Genomic DNA, 19897 nt, shown 5'->3' on the forward strand with positions numbered 1-19897 from the left:
AAGACTTCCTGGATCTAGTCTACAAGTCTTTTTCTTACTCCCCGGATGAGCCTCTGAAAATGAATGAGAGCTCTTCCGAAATTTGTTAAAGAGTTTATCCGCTTAAACGATAAAAACGTTAAAATCTATGTCAATGAGAAATACCCCATTTTATGGGGGTGGGGTCCCCCACTTAAATGACAAAACGTTTAGTATCTTGACAATGGGGAAAAGAAAACGCGTCCTTACTTGACAAAACTATTAGCACTTTGCTAATAGGGGAAAACCCTTTAACATGACCGAAAGTCCCCACCCAGGAATCCGGAGTATATAATCTTCCCGATTCTCAGAGAAATCGATGAAGAGGAAAGAGGGATCGAAGAAAAAATTCGGGTATGTCTCTCCGCTAACTCCGAATCCTTTTTAAAAATTTCTGTAAAGGAATGTCCTGTGGAGAGTCCTGAAAAAACCTCCTCTTGACGAGCGTTTAGAAAGCGTCAAGCGTCCTAAGAAACGTCCTGAACAGCAAATAAGACGCCCTCTAAAAGTCTTTTCCTCTCGCAAAGCGTCCTGCCTAGCTTCCACCGAAGCGTCCTGGCGAATGTCCACAAAAGCGTCCTCATAAGCGTCCTGGCCGAGCGTCCCTGCTTAGCGTCCTCAAAAAACGTCCTTCTGAGCGTCCTCAAAAAACGGTCCTGCTTAGCTACGAGCGTGTCTGAGCAGAGAACACCAAGTCTTCTGAAAAACGACGTTTCAGAGAGGAACTCGTTGAGCGCCCTGATGCATGCAAGGCCCGCCAAGAGGCGTCCTGGCGCGCGACCCTTGCCACTCTCAATGTTATGACGACCGCGTTTTGCGTATGACGTTGAATATTTCAAGGGACGTCCTCATGCGAGTCTCCATGGAGAGCCGCAAGCCGCTCCTGAAGTGTGTGAACACTAAGGAAGACTTATGGCTTTCGTCTTCAAGACGGGCCTTAAAGACCTTCAAACCTTCTTACAAAGACAGTGGCCGCCTGTGCGACAACTTGCGTCTTAGTAATGCAAAAGAACATCTCCAGAAACGCACTCAGCAAAGGAACGCCGAGCGTCCGAAAGCCAAAGACACCCTCGCAAGGTGCTTGCCGAGCGTCCTGGAGAATGTCTCTACTTATAGGACGTCGAACACCTCCAAAAGCTTCCTCACTTCTAAATTGCCCTTCTTATGCCGAACCAGACATAAAGTTGTTTGACTGTGCAAAGCAGCTTGCCGGACGTCAAACTTATCAGCTTGCTTTTCGAAGTAAAAGCGAACGTTACATAAGGTATACGGAGGCGCCATGAGGAGAGGAGACGAATACCGAGTTGCTCCTCCAAAAGGTGGAATCTAGAATGTCCTTGATTACCAAATTCTTTTGGAATGCTAGCGAGGTTGAAACAGCTCTATTCTTCATGAGCGTTCACTCGCAGGAGGGCTCAATTCACTCTTCTGGCAAGATGAATGAGCCTCCTTAATAATGTATAAAACGAGGCGTTCACTCGCAGGAGGGCTCAAATCACTCTTTCTTGGTAAGAAGAATGAGCCTCCTTAAATAATGTATAAACAAAAAAATGAGTTCACTCGCAGGAGGCTCAAATCACTCTTCCTTAAATATGGGGTCCCTTAGGAAAAGAGCCAGCGCATTCTTCGAAAAGGGTAAATGTGGTCTCTTTACTGTTTCATCCTCTCGTGACGAGAGAGAGGACGTGAAGCGTCCTCTTCTCTAAAGCTTCTTAAGGAGGCGCGAGTCCTTCCGAGAGCTCCAACCCCTGTGTGGGGAGGACGCCTCGGAGGACGAGAAGCAATCCTTCAAGATTCGTGCACGTGCTCGATCTTCGGCAGCCTGGGAAGCGACAACAGGACCTGCCGAAAGGAAGCCAGATCAGCATGAAAACCCGTAACCCTCCTTCGGCTTGTGACATGACCTCTCCCTGGTTTCCTGGGAGTCCGACAGAGGTCTAGGCCTAGAGGCGTTATGGGGCCGATCTGACGTTCCCTCCTGACGAGAGAGAGGACGTGAAGCGTCCTCTTCTCTAAAGCTTCTTAGATGGCGCGAGTCCTCCGAGAGCTCCAACCCTTGCGCGGGGAGGACGCCCCCCCCCTCGGAGGACGAGAAGCAATCCTTCAAGATTCGTGCACGTGCACGATCTTTAGCAGCCTGGGAAGCGTCAACAGGTTCTGCCGAAGGGACGCCAGATCGGGGGGGAGCCCCCGTAACCCTCTTGCGGCTTTTCGACATGCCCTCTCCCCGAGTCCTGGAGTCCGACAGAGGTCCAGGCCTAGAGGCATTATGGGGCCGATCTGACGCCCCCTCCACAACACAAGGGGCACAACACTGATTGGAGAGCGAGCACTTTAGTCTAAGATTACTTGATGTAATCCTCTAGCAGACACTTCTTCTAGGCCCAAGTAAGCCATACCACAGGGTTAGGCAAAATAAAATCTACAGGAGGTTAGAAGGTTCATTATTTCTAACTTCTGTTTACTGTGGAGGAAAACTCCTGATTCTAACGCTCTAATATGCGTACATGAATCCTACTTCTTCCGTAATCAGTCACACATTACACTAATTACATTGAACTTATGCAAAGAAAACATGTAAACGTCATATATAGCTACTAAGCGAGTGTCTACCGAAAGTTCCGGTAGCCTCACCTTACCCCATGCAGACAACAAAGTCTGAAACTAGGCTAACTAGCTTCAGACATCAAATGCAATGAAAAAATTTACGATAGCGTATGCCTAGCCACAAATCCCAGTCAATAATCGAAAGAATAATTAGGATACTTAAGCGGCTAATGAAGTTTCAAAATCCTAGGCGGAGGTCTGTAAACAGTTGTTTACCGACCGGCGACAGAAAAAATATGAATAGAAAATGGGAATAGTTCCTGATATCCGCCTCCCAGCGGCGGGAATGGGTACTACCACCTGGCCGCCCACTGCGTGTGCCGCGAATTTTGAAATTCTGTCGGACTTCGGAGAATACAGCTATAGGGGGAAACATCAGTTCAGGCCAACCCTCATCACGGTGGACGGGTCTTTTTTTCCCTCTTATTCAACTCGATATTTAATTGGTGAAACATGAATACAATTGCAACTCTAAGCATACCATTTAAAAGACTGAAGTTTCGTCAACATATTGTGATATATGAAAGCCCCATACGAACTAAAATAAGCATGTGAGCTCTTCGTAAAATATGTTTTCAAGGCAGTTTTGAAATCCAATATGGCGGCTACGTTTTTCATGGACGTTCTCATCAGTGACGGACACCATCTTTCCCCAGCCTTCCCAGCACTCATTTGAACAATGTTAGCGTATGTATGTAACGTTTATTGATCTTACTCAAGATTGCAGTTGTAATCAGCACAATAAAACAACATTTTGTTTGCCTATATTAGTGAAAAGTATGAACTTGTTATTCCCGGGGTTATGGTTGAACTGATTCATTCTTACCTTGTAATCGGCGGTTTTTATCCTTACTGCCATCACAACTGAAACTCCACAGTGCTTATTTGATTGTTATTATACACATTTTGGTCTCAGTTCACTCCACATTGCACTTTAAAACCGTTGCTGTTCCTGGTTTCTAAGCGCGCGCGCCATAAACACAATTACAAACAGCAGACGACGACAGACGACGACAGACGACGAAACTGCAAAGTTTTATTCCCTAAACTGTTACTTTACTCGTTATTTAGTTTAAATTTACATTGTTATTTAAAAATTTTGATTTAATTCATGTATATTATCCCTTTTTAGCAACCAAATTACCCCGAAAAATTACAAGATATTTCTAACGTATATAAAATCAAATGTTTCTAACGTTTTCGTACATCTGGCTGCCGAAAACCATAGAGGAACGAATACGGAAAAGTGCATAGAGGAACGACTACGTTTTTTTTTTTTTTTGGCTTTTTTTGTTTTTGCTAGCACTTTTCATTGATTTCAGTCTTTATTAGTATTTTTGAATTTCTTAAATCATAATGTATGCCAGAAATAAATGTAACCTTTAATGTTTGCATGCTTTAAGGTTTTGCATGCTAAGAATGGCAAAATCATCGTTGCCACATTAGGGAGGCTTCACACATACGCCGTTCCATTATTATAAAACTGTTTCCATGAATTCTAGTTGTCATAGTAATGCAATAATGATAAAATTGCTTTAATATTTATGTATATATACTTCCAATACATAGCCTAATTTCACCAATTTCAACGTTTTGTGTGTAGTCTTATACCCAGTTTGGAGGGTCAACACATACCGAATGCAACAGAGAGAGAGAGAAAGGAAGGCGGAGGAACGAAGAAGAAAAGGGATGGCGGTGGAGGGGGGGGTGGGGGTCGGGGGGGGGTGGGGGGGGTGGGGGGGAGAGGGTAGGTGGAGCTTTATACGCGTGTTCGTATCCATTTCTGCATAATGGAGTTTTTGTCTCTTGGTACAAGGACAAGTGTCGTTATTCTTTACGATTAGTGATTCACGATACCCTTATAAATTACGGCACTGGGTGTAATGCACTATAGCAAAATCTCGTTCTGTTACGAGTGTTCGTTACAGAAATAGGTATTGCCCAAAAACGTGCTTGCACTGTCTCTGAAAACCCATAGTAGACATGCTGCTTAGTTGTCAATCAAGTTTTTATAACCAAGTATTTTTACAAGCTAGCTATTGAATAAATTTGTATTTTTCTCAGTCAAAACATATGCCCTCAATGCTAACTTTCCTCTTAAAAGTAACGACTTTCTGGTCATTGCAAATTCGGCCCCATAATTCTTATGGTGCGAAAACAGACAGAGGCATGGACCGAAACGATTGCGTCACACTACGGCGATAATCCAGCAGTAAAACATCTTCATATATCCAAAAAGTAAATAATAAAGATATATATATGCGCATTACGATTATAACAATTACATGTATAGCTGATAACAATCTGCACGAATAACTGGTAAACTGTTCTGCAATGACAGTTGAGTATAGCAATTATTTACAATAGGTACGAAAGTCAAGATGTCGTGACGTCATAATACAGAACTTGAAAGAACGTTCTAATTCAGAAAAATAATTACTTAAATTTGAGTCAGAGGCGAGTTACTTTTTCAATAACGAATATTTTCAAATTAATCATCATAAATATGTAAAATATTGATGTTTTTACTACTTATTTAAAAATTAGCCAAGAGGAACGCTTCTCGTCATCTTCTACCCCAACAGCTGTTTACGCCTGGCTTGTTGTTGATGAGAAATCGTGTGCGATTGTTGTGATAAAAGTGCTCCAGCGTCTGTGGGTACAAGTGGTGTGCGGATTTATCACAGGAAATGGTTAGTTATTGACACAAGCTACTCCGTAAACATCGAGATGGCGTCAATCTTCGAAACATTTTTAGTTGTTGTAAGTAAAATTTCTAAAGCGTTTTGGTGAGATTTCCACTGCCGTGGGCGCCATATTCAGTACCCTCTGTTTAAATCTGTTTAAATCTTAAAATTTGGCCTTAATTTCTAACTTTGGGGAAAATACTTACTTCGAAAGGAGAGTAGAGGTCTTTAGCTCCGTTTCTCACCAACAACAAGTCGCGACTGATGCCCATCTCGGGTGTCAGGACGCGTTATAATGTACTTTTTCGGAGGGTGGCTTGCACTGATGGTAGCTGGCCTGCGTGGCCTGCTTTGATGTTTTACCCTATATATATCTGTCAGGTAAGTTTCATGAACAAAGTAAATAATAAAGATATATATGCGCATTACGATTATAACAATTACATGTATAGCTGATAACAATCTGCATGAATAACTGGTAAACTGTTCTGCAATGACAGTTGAGTATAGCAATTATTTACAATAGGTACGAAAGTCAAGATGTCGTGACGTCATAATACAGAACTTGAAAGAACGTTCTAATTCAGAAAAATAATTACTTAAATTTGAGTCAGAGTCGAGTTACTTTTTCAATAACGAATATTTTCAAATTAATCATCATAAATATGTAAAATATTGATGTTTTACTAATTTAAAAATTAGCCAAGAGCACGCTTCTCGTCATCTTCTACCCAAACAGCTGTTTACGCCTGGCTTGTTGTTGATGAGAAATCGTGTTTCGATTGTTGATAAAAGTGCTCCAGCGTCTGTGGGTACAAGTGGTGTGCGGATTTATCACAGGAAATGGAAAGTTTGTTGACACAAGCGACTCCGTAAACATCGAGATGGCGTCAATCTTCGAAACATTTTTAGTTGTAAGTAAAAATTTTTTAAAGCGTTTTGGTGAGATTTCCACTGCCGTGGGCGCCATTTTCAGTACCCTCTGTTTAAATCTTAAAATTTGGCCTTAATTTCTAACTTTGAAGAAAATACTTACTTCGAAAGGAGAGGAGAGGTCTTTAGCTCCGTTTCTCACCAACAACAAGTCGCGACTGATGCCCCCCTCCGGCGCCAGGACGCGTTATAATGTACTTTTTTCGGAGGGTGGCATGCATTGATCGTACATGGCCTGCTGCAGGCCATGCGGTGTTTTACCCTAATACGGAACCCAAGCCACAAGACAAGTCATTGTTTAGTATACAAATGTAAATCCTCATCCTACCGACTGCCGAAAAATAACATAGCATCTCCGGCCTTTGGCTGCTCTCCGGCTAACAAAATTCTTTACGAAAGTGCGCTACGATATGGTCACTTAAGACACGACCTACCCCTAAGCAGCTCAGGTTTCCGTATTTTTACAATAAGGTGCTTCCGACGGTTACGGCGAGATACTGTAACCCTCGTCAGACTTCCATTCCTTAATGCTACCAACTCTAAAGACCGATACTCGGAGGCACCGGTACACATCAGCCATTGAATAAACAAAACCTTTCCCGAACGTCACTCAAAATTCAAGATGGCGCCTCGGAGATTCACAGCAGCATCTTGCCAATACCCACATAACAACATACACAGACATCGTATACTTCCAAAAACAGCACAAGGGACTTTGAATCAATAACTGCGCATACTTACGAGAACATCCGGGGACGAAAGCACTATAATAGCAACATTTAACTAAACCGTCTTTAGCCGCAAATACTACTCTACTCGGAAGGAATTTCCACGTCCACGTGCTACTGCTAACCTCTGGCGGCCACTGTTGGTACTAACTTTCAGTAAATAGTGCCATACCAAAATAAACTGTTTTATTTTCAACTATTCATATACCTATACGCTTATCGAGTTAAGTAAAAATGTCAGAATTTAAATATTTCACCTATAATTATATGATATATACCAAAATATACTTTTGACAGCTAATCAGTACTGATACAATATGTCGTAATTGGAAACTTTCCCCAAACATTGAACGAAAGGCTGAAAAAATGGTTCGGAAATGATAAATAAAATGTTCACTAAAAGGTCTGGCGAATTATATTATGTAAGATCATTTTAATATGATATCAGTGTCATTAACGGTCATCATGCAATGTACGTATGCCAAATATCTTTCAACTTAGAGAAATTCTATTTTCAGTTCAAGCCATCCCAACAACGCCTCGAAAATATTGGAACAAAATAAATTTAAACTCTTGTAAAATGTTATATAACCTCCCATCCATATGGAGAGCCTGCCAAAAATTTACGAATATCGATATTAACATGGTCGATTAATTGAAGAAAGATCGAGTTTAAAAAATACAAAAGTCATGGCAGCGATGAATACGATGATGAAGCCGACGAAAAGCAACACTGTTTTTAAACAAACACTCAAATAAATCAAAATTAATGTTGTAAAATAATGCCACAGCAGTTAATGCAGCAGTCAATACATAGAAATTAACTACGTGTAACACTATCTCTTTCTCCTGAAACAATAATAACATACGACCTTGATATTCTGATATGGATGGTGCTCATGCATGGCACCACTGTGTATCATTCATCACACGAAGCCACAACAGTTCTAGACTTACAAGTTGGGATATTTTCGCAATGCGGACTTTCATGTGAGATTATGCATACCGTAAATAACTCCAGACTGTTTATATTTAGAATAGTATCGGTACTTGGCAGTGTCAGAGAATGTTGCTACCTACATATATAACGGAGTCAACAGTTTCTCTCTCTCTCTCTCTCTTTCATACTATAGAGACACTCAGCTCTCTGGCAAGTGGCCAGTGGCCACTGCCTGTTTGTGGCCCGACGGCAGACATTCATTCTTTCATTACTTGTGTTGCTAAGCACCGGTAAGCCACGTGAGATATTCACACAGGTCCCATCTCTTGCTTCTTTTCATTCATTCTTTTTAAACAACGTAACTTAACACAGTACCTTCTAAAACCCGTACACCTATTAAGTATAAATGGAGTTTCCAAGCAATTGTTTAGTAAACTGACATGATTATGAAACATGACGATCAGGTAGGTACCTCCGTTATCTCGGTTCTTGAAACCGGTTTCACCACACTTATTCGTCAATCACTCGAACTCGTTCTCGGCCATGATAAATAGGAGAGAAAAAGGCAGATCTGAGCCGGTATTCTTTGATAGTAGACGTTTTCTATAGAATTTTAACAATCATATGCATTTTCTTTAAGCAGGGGAACCAGAGTTTGCAAGTTTCCCCAGTTGCATTTTAAATACCGTTTCGAATTTCTACGATAATATAATCTTGGAAGGCTCACACTTTGCAAGGAATGCTAACACTGTGCAATAAAAAATTAAAAGAGACTTGGGGGGGGGGGGGAAGAATCCGTGCTGGCAGAAGGTTAACAGCATATCCCACAGGTCTTTATTTGTTGTTAATGCCGTGGGATAAGGTATGATAATAAAAATTATAATAAAACATTTGAGATAATTACATATTACCTTTAACTCTCTCTCTCTCTCTCTCTCTCTCTCTCTCTCTCTCTCTCTCTCTCTCTCTCTCTCTCTCTCTCTCTCTCTCAAACTTGTTCAATTGTGATAATTGCCAAATCAATGTTCAAGAAAGCAAGTGTGAGAAACACACCATGACAAGGTCAGCTTCCTCTCATACACACTCCTTGTCCATCAGTATCAGCAAGGAGGTAAGTAGGCAAAAGATGGAATTGGGATCAAGAGAAAGAATAATGATATATATATGTCATATTACAATCCAGTCATGGTCAGTAAGAATTCAAACGCAATAACTTGGAGCTTAATTAAAAAAGTCAGCTCAGATCAATTAGTGCCAAAACGTGAAAGTAGTAAAATTCATAAATGGGACAGAAACGTCTGACAAACGTTCCCCACCATCAGGATCATCATTTAACAAACCCTACGAAAGAAATCAGCTCTTGAGCTTCAACACAATAAGGAGACGTTATTGTTCCTGGTTTCCCTTTGAATTATAGTGTTAGCATTTCATCTCAACTCACTTGGTATCCCGTTTATGAATCAGGCAACTCTCGTTACAGGTTGAATGAGGTGATAACGACCGAATCTTGATGCACAAGAGGGCGTTTGGAGGACATACATACATACATTAGACTCGGCCCAACACCAAATATTTTAAGGTTAAATCTGATAAGACTAAAGGAAGGTCTTAGAAGGCGATAAGATCACTGATCTTATCGCCTTGGGAAGTCGAACTAATTCACACTTTCGTCAATGTATCAAAGAGTGGAGACGGAGGTCAAATTGGACTTGGAGTTAATGGAGCAATAGTCCTAAACTCGCCATAAGAGTAAAGTCTTCGTGAGAAGAGAAACTTCACTTTGACTGTGTTTGCCACACTGTTTGAGAACGTTAAAAAAAAGTCCATCATTCTCCATAACGAACCAGTACAAAAAGGCTTACTAAGGTATGATTTCGTGAATAACTTACGTTTGAATATAATTTCAAGGTTTGATTTGTTTATATTTGCGATTTGTCTATTGTTTCTTTTTAATATTTGTATACTATATGTTTTTGAAAGAAGTTACTGAACACTTCTTGTTTCAACTCGACAGAAATAATTTTCAAACAAGTTCGTCGATATGACCTTTGACTTAAGAACGCAGTCTACATAATTTTGATTATTCCTACAATTAAGTGTGTAAGACTGTCCGTTACAAAAATGTCAGTCCGTATCTTTTTTGCGCAGCGGGGTTCGTAGCTAATAAATGTTACGCAAAGGAAGATAACAAAAGGGAAGGGTTGAGTATAGGGTTAGTTTTAAAGAGCAGTTCCAAAATGAAATCAGATATTGTTACCACTATGGCTCTATATAGCATATGTACTACTGCTCAGGTGCAGGCAAAAGCCCTGTGGTCTAAGCTTGTGGTTATCGACACACACACTATTCAGACAGTATGAACGATCTCCGCACCGATTTCAGTCTGAACAAAGATGTTGTCTCGGGAAGACATGGCATCATCTCTAGAAGAGACGGTGATGATAGCGTTATATCGGCAGATAGACACATACATTGAACGACTTGTGCATGACAGACGTAAGTCGCAAGCCAGCAGCAAGGTCATGACAGATTCCCGCGGAGATCGTTCAGACACGAAACTCCGCCCACTTTTGCATTCAGAAAAGCCCATACACAATGTTTTTGCGAACGATACAGACAATTGTTAAGTGAATGGGGTCCTTAACACACTTCTTCAGTGTTCTCCATCAACTTCACAAAAAGTCTTCGGTGATTTTCTTTAGATCATCCATAATAATGTGTGCTCTTAAAAAAAACTGTTGTTTGTTTGTATGGTGTTTTTACGTTGCAAGGAACCAGTGGTTATTCAGCAACGGATCCAACGGCTTTACGTGACTTCCGAATCATGTCGAGAGTGAACTTCTATCACCAGAAATACACATCTCTTACTCCTCAATGGAATGCCCGAGAATCGAACTCGCGGCCACCAAGACCAAACCGACCACGCCACTGAGGCGCTAAATAAAAACTTTTGATAATATCTATGTGAGGAGCTCTTATCTATTATAAAGCACTCACCCTTCAAGCATATCATTTTTAGGGATAGCGAGCACCCTTTTAAAAAGGGAATTTAATGCAAACAATAATCATTTATTCTGAGAGTCTTCATATTATCTCCTCCCAAATGGTAAATAGGGAATCTAGCAATAAAATTAATTAGATGGATTTGTGCGTAATGCAAAACTAAAAGTGTATACGTGCGAAAAAAAAATCGACTGCGTGAAAAAAAAAAGACGTAAAAAATGTGCCGAATTTTCGGTACAGTGTATAATGCTGTATGAAATTCTCAGTCACGGGCCATGAAACTTTCAGCCACAGCCCGGTGGTGGCCTGTGTTGTTGGCATCTATAGCGGTGCAAAGCGCATGATCATGACTAATTTAATCTTACAGCCGGGACTATAAAGTGGCCATTAACTCCTGAAACTGGGAGCCATTACCGTACATTCCAGCGATCACTCATCTCTGTTTTTTGTGAGGGCAGGGAGGTGGATTGCTGAGAGTGAGAGAGGGTCATTTATTGCAATATCGCACATCGGTTGTTAAAATAATAATGTAAAGATTAAGAGATAATGAAAGAATTAGTATCATAAAAAAATACATTGCTAGACTGTTATTCTGGCTCTTAAAGCGCGTTAGCAGCTATGTAAACACTCTGGTTTTGTATGATCTAGGCCTCATAACGGAAACATTTTCTGCTCAAACTAAAAATGCCTTTTCTGGTTCATGCAACTTAAATTATCTCTGTAACTCATCATGTGTTTTCTTTTCTTTAGAAATAATTTTAGTCTCCATATTTATCTATGATCTAGGTACCAAATACTTCATTCATATATAAGTTCCTTTCCATCTGTCAACACCGACACTAGAGATTTTTGCCGTAGCATTAAATATATCGACAACTTCCTTATCTGTTGAGTAGATTCTCCCAACACAGGGGAACCGTTGCCAAAGCTCGCTTTATCTGTGCCTCATTAATCATTCATTCGATTTCCTACAAGGTCACAAGGACTAGTTAATCATTCATCCATTTATTCATTCAAAAGGCGCTGTTGCACTAGCCAAGGTCTAGCCATTGCTCTGAATCACTCTCGTCTTACTCACTGATTCCTCCTTAGACCCATGTTTGGATGGTGCGCTGAGTGTCTGGGGCTCGGAGGTCGAGGACCTTTTCAAAGAGTGGAGCCTCTGCACCAGCCTCTGAAATCGGTTCATCGCAACCTCCGGCTGAGAAGGACAGTCTCTTCGAGGTAAGTGCCACTAAGTGGGCCGCTCTGACCCCTTCTGATCACTGCGGCACGGAACATTCAAATTAGGTGAGTACGGTTCTGACATGGAGAGTTGCTGGGTTTCTTTATTCAGAGGAAAAGATTCTCTCCTGATCTTTACAGTTTCAGGACGATTCATACTTTACACACACACGTATATATATATATATATATATATATATATATATATATATATATATATATATATATATATATATATATATATAATGATAAAAATCACAGTAGATGCACGTGAATTTGAAATCATTAAATAAGCGCTTGGATTTCTGCCTATCATTTTCCTGTGGTATTTGCTTATATATAATGTGTGTTTATGAATGTAGTGGACACGTCTCCTTAAAAGGTCTCCAACTTTCCTCATGAAGATATTTATAAGATGCCCTATAAGAAAATGTGAAGCTGTCTTTTTCCCTTTAGAGCGAATTACTCAGACGATTCAGAGGAGGAAGATGATGAGGCTCGAATGACCAACAGAGAAGAACCAGAGGAAGTCTCGTATGTCCACAGCAGAGGAGGCCGCCGCCATCTTGGTCACCCTGTGGTCGTTCCCTCCACTGTGGTGATTAAAATACAACCGGGTGAGTGTGCATTCTGAAGAGTAAGGTTGTTGTTGTTGTTTGAGATTAAGCTGGCCTTATGCCAGCACGGGCTCTCGCTCATAGAGCAGCCCCTAAAAAGAGTAAGCTTAGGCCAACGTGCCAGGCAACCGAATGCCCTTTTGTAGGGAACAGAAATATGGTAACGAAAGGGTGGGTCTTCACAAATACGGATTGGAATGGAATGGAATGAAATGCAAATTTAGGCCAAAGACCAAGCAAGCACTGGGACATACGAGGCCATTCAGCGCTGAAAGGGAAATTGAGAGTAGAAGAGCTTGGAAGGTGTAATAGGAGGAAAACCTCTCAGTTGTACTATGAAACAAGTTTAGGAGAGGGTGGGAAGCGAGATGGAAGAGGGAAAATGGATGGAGGTACAGTAAAAGAAATGAAAGGGGTTGCAGCTAGAGGCAGAAGGGACGCTGCAAAGAAACTTAAGGCACACCTACAGTGCACCGCTAAAGTGTACTGACGGCTCTACCCCCCTACGGGGACTACGGAATCGATAAACATACAGCACTTTCAAGGAAAACAAGTTAAGCCAATCAGGAAAAACAGAAGCTGGAAGGGAACTACAAAGCTTGGCCGGAGAGAGAGAGAGAGAGAGTCATGGATATTCATATTTTTGTTTACCGTTACAATATATTTTCTCATGCCGGGTATTCCGTCCGTGGAAGCTTGTGTTTATACGTCTCGACTGGTTTTAACAAAAAAATTCAGAGGACCACACCAAGCCACTTATACCATTTAAGACATTGCCAAATGAACGGGCTGCTTCTTAGCAAGGGTGCCATGAGGAAGCTTTTATAACATAACTTTTATAACTCTTTGGCTTGTCCCCGCACAGACGTTTACCCATGCTGAATAAAAGTAATAACAACAACAACAGTAATAATACTTTTAGGGTTAGTTAGTGACTTCATATGGGAGAGAAAGTATTCCGACTGCTTTGTGGATAAAGCACCACATTAAAAATTCAAAAAATAACAGACTGAAAACCACTGACTTTTATCACATGATATAGTAAAATTGTCTCGCCCTCTACCTTTCATTTAATTTCATCAGCTCCCCTTTCCCTTCACTAATTTATGTTGATTGCTATTATTTGAAATTTAAGCTCCTCGCATGTTTACCAGCCATAACCATTTTATGTAATCCTGTCAGTTTACAATATACCCCACTACCTAAGCTGAAGACAGAAACCGTTTTTTGACAAAGCTGATCCCATGCCAGCACGGGTTCTTGCCCTCATAGAGAATTTGATTCTTCTGCTCTCTTCCTCAGAATCTGAGACTATTCACCGCCCTGACCTGGAATCCGAAGATTCCTGCGATGGTGTGAGCATCTCCCAAGATGCGGAGACCACTTCCCAAGATGCTGCTGGCAGCTACCAAGAAGCATCCAGCACAACAAGCAAGAAATGCGGCTACCCTTCTGCTTCGAGCAGCACCTCAGGCACCCTCCCGAACAGCAACAACACGAGCTTCGAGGGCAGCCTCCACACCCTGGGGAGTACAGGGAGCAACCCCAGCATCGCCAACTCATCTCAATACGATGCTCTTCTTGCCAGCCTCTCTGAGACGGTCTCTTTGCCTGATCTTCCAGGTTCCTGTTCCCCCCGCGGGGGAAAGAGGCCGCTCATCCACGTGAGGAAAGACGAGGGACTTTCCCTTTATTGTTTGTAAACAGTTAATTGAAAAAAGGGCAAAGTTGAATGATCGGAGAAATCTGCTGTAAAATTGTTAACGTGCGCATACGTACGTACAGAAGTGAACATGTCTTAAATTCAAGGCCTAAAATTCAAAATATTCCTGATTGGCTACTGCAACGTACCTACAAAATACACATCAGAAGCTGAATTATAGAATAACGAAGGCAAACTTATTTCTTTGAAACTGGACACGAAAATAGCACTAAGAGAATCTAAACGCAATTAAAATAAATACAGACTAAATAATGCTCCCCGAGATTCAGGTCTATTTTGCCTTTCAGCTGGAGCGCAGCCACCGTAGGCCTATGAAATTCTTGTCTCCTGAAGAAGCTGCAAAGCCTCCTGTCCAGTCTTCGCCGACTTCGTCGCATTTTTCGATCTCCAAAGTTACAGGTAAACAGAGTACTGAATTTCTTTTAATTTCCATGATACCAGGCCTAATTTTTAACCTTATTGTACGTTAAGTGGCAATTAAACCTTTAAAGAGGTAAAAGTACATTTCGCATTCCTTATAACAGCTTTAAAAGGTTAGAGGTGGTTCTTCTTGGAAACGAGATCAAGGTTAATAACTGGAGTTTTGAAAAAGCAAAACGTCTATAGATAGTATTTTCATAAAATGATGTTATTGCAATTTAGCCTAAGTCATCCACCATTTTTTCGGCGTTGAAAGAGTTCTTTAAAATTCAACCGAGATACATTTCTGTAAAAGGCTGCCCATCTCGGAGGAGTTCGGATATAGAAATTTCCGACTTTCGAAATGAAATTCCATCGCTGCTTTGTAAATCCTTCTCTGTGAATCCTCAGGTCAAAATGCAAATCCCACTATCTCAACCCTTCGTAGTTCTGTGATTCGTTACATTTACTGACGAGCCAGGCTATACGATGGATTAAATGTGGATTACTGGCCCTAAACTTTCTTCTGTGTGACACCAGTTCATTGCTGTAGTGAAAATCGAATTCCTTTGAAATAATTCACTCCATCTTTAATATTAAAGAAATGTAAGACATTTTTGGTGAGACTATTTTTGTTTATATTTATATGTGTGTGTGTGTGTGTGTAAATACATTCTTCTGTTAAAACAAGATACGTCTCAAGTATAAAAAGCCCATTAAAACAACCTGGTTTAAAGCCAAGGACTATATTTCGGTGGACTGATTCCCACCCATACATATTGTTGTAATTATATATATATATATAATAATATTATTATTATATATATTGTATATATATATATAGATATAATAATATATATATCTATAAGTTAGTATATATAGTGGATATATATATATATATATCTATATATTATATAATAATAATATATAATATATATATATATAAATAATATTCATATAAAGAGTAAGAATCAGTCCACCGAAATATAGTCCCCTTAGCTTTAAGCCAGGGTGTTTTAATGGACTTTTTATACTTGAGACGTATCTTGTTTTAACAGAAGAATGTATTTACACACACACACATATATAAATATAAACATAAATAGTCTCACCAAAAATGTCTTACATTTCTTAATATTAATGATGGAGTGAGTTATTTAAAAGGAATTCGATTTTCACTACAGCAATGAACTGGTGTCACACAGAAAGAAAGTTTAGGGCCAGTAATCCACATTTAATCCATCGTATAGCCTGGCTCGTCAGTAAATGAAATGAACCACCGAACTTTCTACGAAGGGTTAAAATACTGGGATTTGCATTTTGACCCGAGGATTCACAGAGAAGGATTTACAAAGCAGCGATGAAATTTGCTTTCGAAAATAAATACTATATTTCTGAAATATAATATTTACTTTCTACATTTTGGCGTTTTTATGGGCTCCTTTCACTAGATGGAATTCTGTTTTAACAAAATATATTTCACCCACATTTATATATATATATATATATATATATATATATATATATATATATATATATATATATATATATATATATAGAGAGAGAGAGAGAGAGAGAGAGAGAGAGAGAGAGAGAGAGAATAAAATATCACCAGAAATTCCAAGGAAATATCTAATAATCCTTTAGTCCTATACAGCAGGCGATGCGTGCGCGTATGCGTATGTAAACATACGCAAATGCAGCCTTTACCCAAGTACAAAAATGACGACGTGTCTTTGCTACATGATCTTCCATTTTGGATATCTAGCCCCTGACTGTCTGACGAAGGTCTTTACCTTGCGTCATACAACGATAATGTTTACGGGGCATTCTTTTGGTTCCTCCCAAACGGGTTTATTGAATATTGCGCGTAACAGAACGCACCCTAGAATTCTACTGTGGATACTTAAGTGATCATGAGAGCTTTTAGCTATAAATGACATCGACGGTAAGATTAATGATATAGGGGATCATAATATTGAGAGGGTTATCATGAAAACAAGTAGTAACCGAGGAAAGGGTAACAATGTTCCCAAAGAAATCCATTAACGAGACCTTGTTCTGAACAATGCCCTTATTTGGTTTCAAACAAACAAAGGTTATCGACGTCGAAAATTCATAGGAAACTTTACTTTCAATCCCGTGTAAAATGAAAAAAAAAAAACCGTCTCTTATATTCTTCACTGACTATTTAAAACAATAAACTCGCATTACATGATAAACTCACTTCGGGAATGACTGATGACGGAATATGGACAGTCACGGAGACGAAATTCTTACCACTAAAGAAACTTATCATCCTTGTTACAACCGTAATTACCTTAAGATTCTTAATACTGATGGAAATAAGAGTTTGTTCGACCTCAGCATTTCGACTTTTTGTTGTACTTCGTTTTCCAAACGCTTTATAACCTTCAATTTTCTCTCTAATTTCACCCAGCCTAGTTAGTGATAATTTTTTTTTTTCAAAATTAAGCAGTTTTCAGTGGGTGATTCCAGAAGGGGTGAGATTGTTGTGCAGAAAACGGACACGAGATTAAAATCCCTTCACTCCTCTCCCCAAACCCTTTCTAGCACCTCTTGTATTTTTACCTTTCCTCCTTCCACCCCAAAACTTCTGAAATAATAATGAATTAAATTGCAGCAATACTCTCCATCTCTGAGAACTCCTTATCCACTCGCAGAAATCATTCTTCCTCCTCCAGAATTTTCTCCCAGAGAGAAATCCCAGCGGAGAGGAGGAGCCTTCGGCAGTCTATTTTCTAGCGACGGTGGCGTGCAATACGCGGGGGAATACGCGACCGAAGGGAGCAACGCCCCCGTCAAGATAAGGAGTCCCTACACGCTGAAGGCCATATCGTCCTATGGCGAGCGAGTCGACACCAAGTCCAATCCCGTGTGGTACTCCTTCGGGAGCTTAGTCGTGGCCCTTCGGTATCGGGCCGACAAAAAGGCGTAAGTCCGAAGCGTTCTTTTGTTTATTATGCAAGCTTTTTTTTTTTTTTATCCTTCAGCATTATGGTTACGTATTCTTAAAGAGCGAGACTTTGATAACTACTCTGAGACATCTTTTTGAAACTGGAGATTCGTCTATTCAAAAGCGGGTGTGGTATATGATCAAATTATTCGCGAAGTTTATAAATTGTGACTGACAACTAAATGGGTCCCCCGGCTGATGAAGAAAACACGGTTCTCTCGTTATGCCTGTAAATGACGAGAGAGAGAGAGAGGAGAGAGAGAGAGAGAGACGTACCTCCTCGTCTAGACTTCAAAAGCTCCATTTATAAAATGATTACATTAATCTTCATCTGAAATCCAACACTAACGTGACCGAGAAAATTTTGACTCGCGCAGCTGCGCATCGATAACACCCACATAAAAAAAAGTCGTAAAGATAAAAAAAATCTTACCACAAGTTTCAGTCCCACGCTAGATATTGATAACAGTCGTCAGCTCCTTGCTGTAGTTTCAATCAGATAAATGGAATTTCCCCAATATAAAACCTATCATGTAAAATAACCGTCGGGAAAGCGGACACACAAATGTTAGATTGAGTAGGCCTTATGCCAACATGGACTCATGTTACTTGAGCAGCATTTATAAGTATAAAAGTGGTTTGATTAATAACTGGTTCTATCACTGCTTGGTGTCAAGCATAGAGCCTTTAGCTAGACCACCTGAACAAGGAAAAAACGACGTAAAACTAAATATCTTCGTTAGATTAAATATCATTCGAGATTTGTAGTATATCCAAGCAATATTCAATACTCTGCTGATACACCAGCAATGGTTACAAGAAAATACAGCTACTATCTCCCGGATCAGGCCAGCAGATAAAACATCCAACAAAATTCCTACAACCAACAATTTCACAATTTAATTCAATAAAAAAGTACATCTATCCACGACAAACATAGTTAAATACAATTCCTACAACCAACAATTTCACAATTTAATTCAATAAAAAAGTACATCTATCCACGACAAACATAGTTAAATACAATGTGAAGATTCACCAACTTTCTGGGAAAAAAATATAAAAACTAACCAGTTCATAAATCACTGACCGGGAAATACTGCTAATATCATAAAGGTCGGCGAATAAAGATGCAAATGTACTATAGAAAATCGCTAAGTATTAGCAATACTAATATTGCATCCGATTCGTAGAACAATAACAAAAGAATTGTTTACTTACACAAGGAGCTTGCGCGATACCACTCAGACGAACTTAGCAGGGACTGCCCACACTTCACTTTGTGGCAATGCCAAGAAGAAGTAAGAGAACCTTTCACGGTCAAGAAAAGCTAACGACTAAGTGACCCCTACCCTACCAGCTATAAATACACCGTACGGTACGTTCAGTTTTCCCAAATGTAAACAAAAGGAGCCTATAAGAATGGTTTGATCGTACGGCTGGCAGGTCAGTAGTCTTTCATTTAAGGCAAGTTCAAGAATACAGTTTTTGGACCTTGCGATACAATACATAAGCAATTAAAAATGAACGAGGGCTGGCATTTTGATAAAAGAACTTACTTTACCATCTGGCATTCGGAAAAATGGAAAGGGATGAATGACCTGAAATTTCTTTTAGAAGTGAACCAGAATAAAACATCCAAATTATTCGATATCCTATTATTAACGTGATCTTGTCCAAAATTTATACAAGTGTCGAGCTCGATCTTATGTCATTTTATAAACAGCGCTTCTACGCATACGCTCTCTCTCTCTCTCTCTCTCTCTCTCTCTCTCTCTCTCTCTCTCTCTCTCAGCAAAGTTATTTTTTACACAAACCTCGTAAGTGATGGAAACTTTTGAAGCAAAAGCCAGCTGATTAATCAGAAGCCAACGAGGGCATAGTACAGTACACGAACTCTCACCAATTTATCAACAAACAGATGTTTTCGAGATTTCGCTGATCACATTTTCTCATGAGGCCTAACTTGCGATTGTGCAATCATCTTATCGAATTTTTTTTTATCAGCGCTTTTGGGTTCTTAGCAGAAATATAAGGCTAG

At 40.0% G+C, this 19897-nt stretch overlaps 1 protein-coding gene, 1 long non-coding RNA gene and 1 pseudogene across 3 annotated transcripts in view; 1 reads left to right on the forward strand and 2 right to left on the reverse strand.

Annotated features, from left to right (window-relative positions):
• Positions 1-7135, reverse strand: part of LOC135214021 (serine/arginine-rich splicing factor 6-like) — a 36070-nt pseudogene extending 28935 nt beyond the window's left edge.
• Positions 1-19897, reverse strand: part of LOC135213815 (uncharacterized) — a 196001-nt gene that overhangs the window by 56528 nt on the left and 119576 nt on the right. The window lies entirely within an intron of this gene.
• The window catches only part of LOC135214020 (uncharacterized), a 20445-nt gene continuing 9809 nt past the window's right edge, over positions 9262-19897 (forward strand). Inside the window, exons 1-6 of one of the 2 annotated variants that reach the window (XM_064248131.1) lie at positions 9262-9779; positions 12009-12140; positions 12597-12757; positions 14060-14421; positions 14768-14879; positions 17585-17834. In XM_064248131.1, the coding sequence (XP_064104201.1) occupies positions 12013-12140; positions 12597-12757; positions 14060-14421; positions 14768-14879; positions 17585-17834 (1013 nt within the window). In that variant the 5' untranslated portion in view covers positions 9262-9779; positions 12009-12012. Of the gene's footprint in view, positions 9780-12008; positions 12207-12596; positions 12758-14059; positions 14422-14767; positions 14880-17584; positions 17835-19897 lie in introns of those variants that run through there. The other variant, XM_064248132.1, reaches the window with a different exon arrangement.

This window comes from Macrobrachium nipponense, chromosome 43 (genome assembly GCF_015104395.2).
Source record: "Macrobrachium nipponense isolate FS-2020 chromosome 43, ASM1510439v2, whole genome shotgun sequence".
In the NCBI taxonomy this organism is placed as follows: Eukaryota; Metazoa; Arthropoda; class Malacostraca; order Decapoda; family Palaemonidae; genus Macrobrachium; species Macrobrachium nipponense.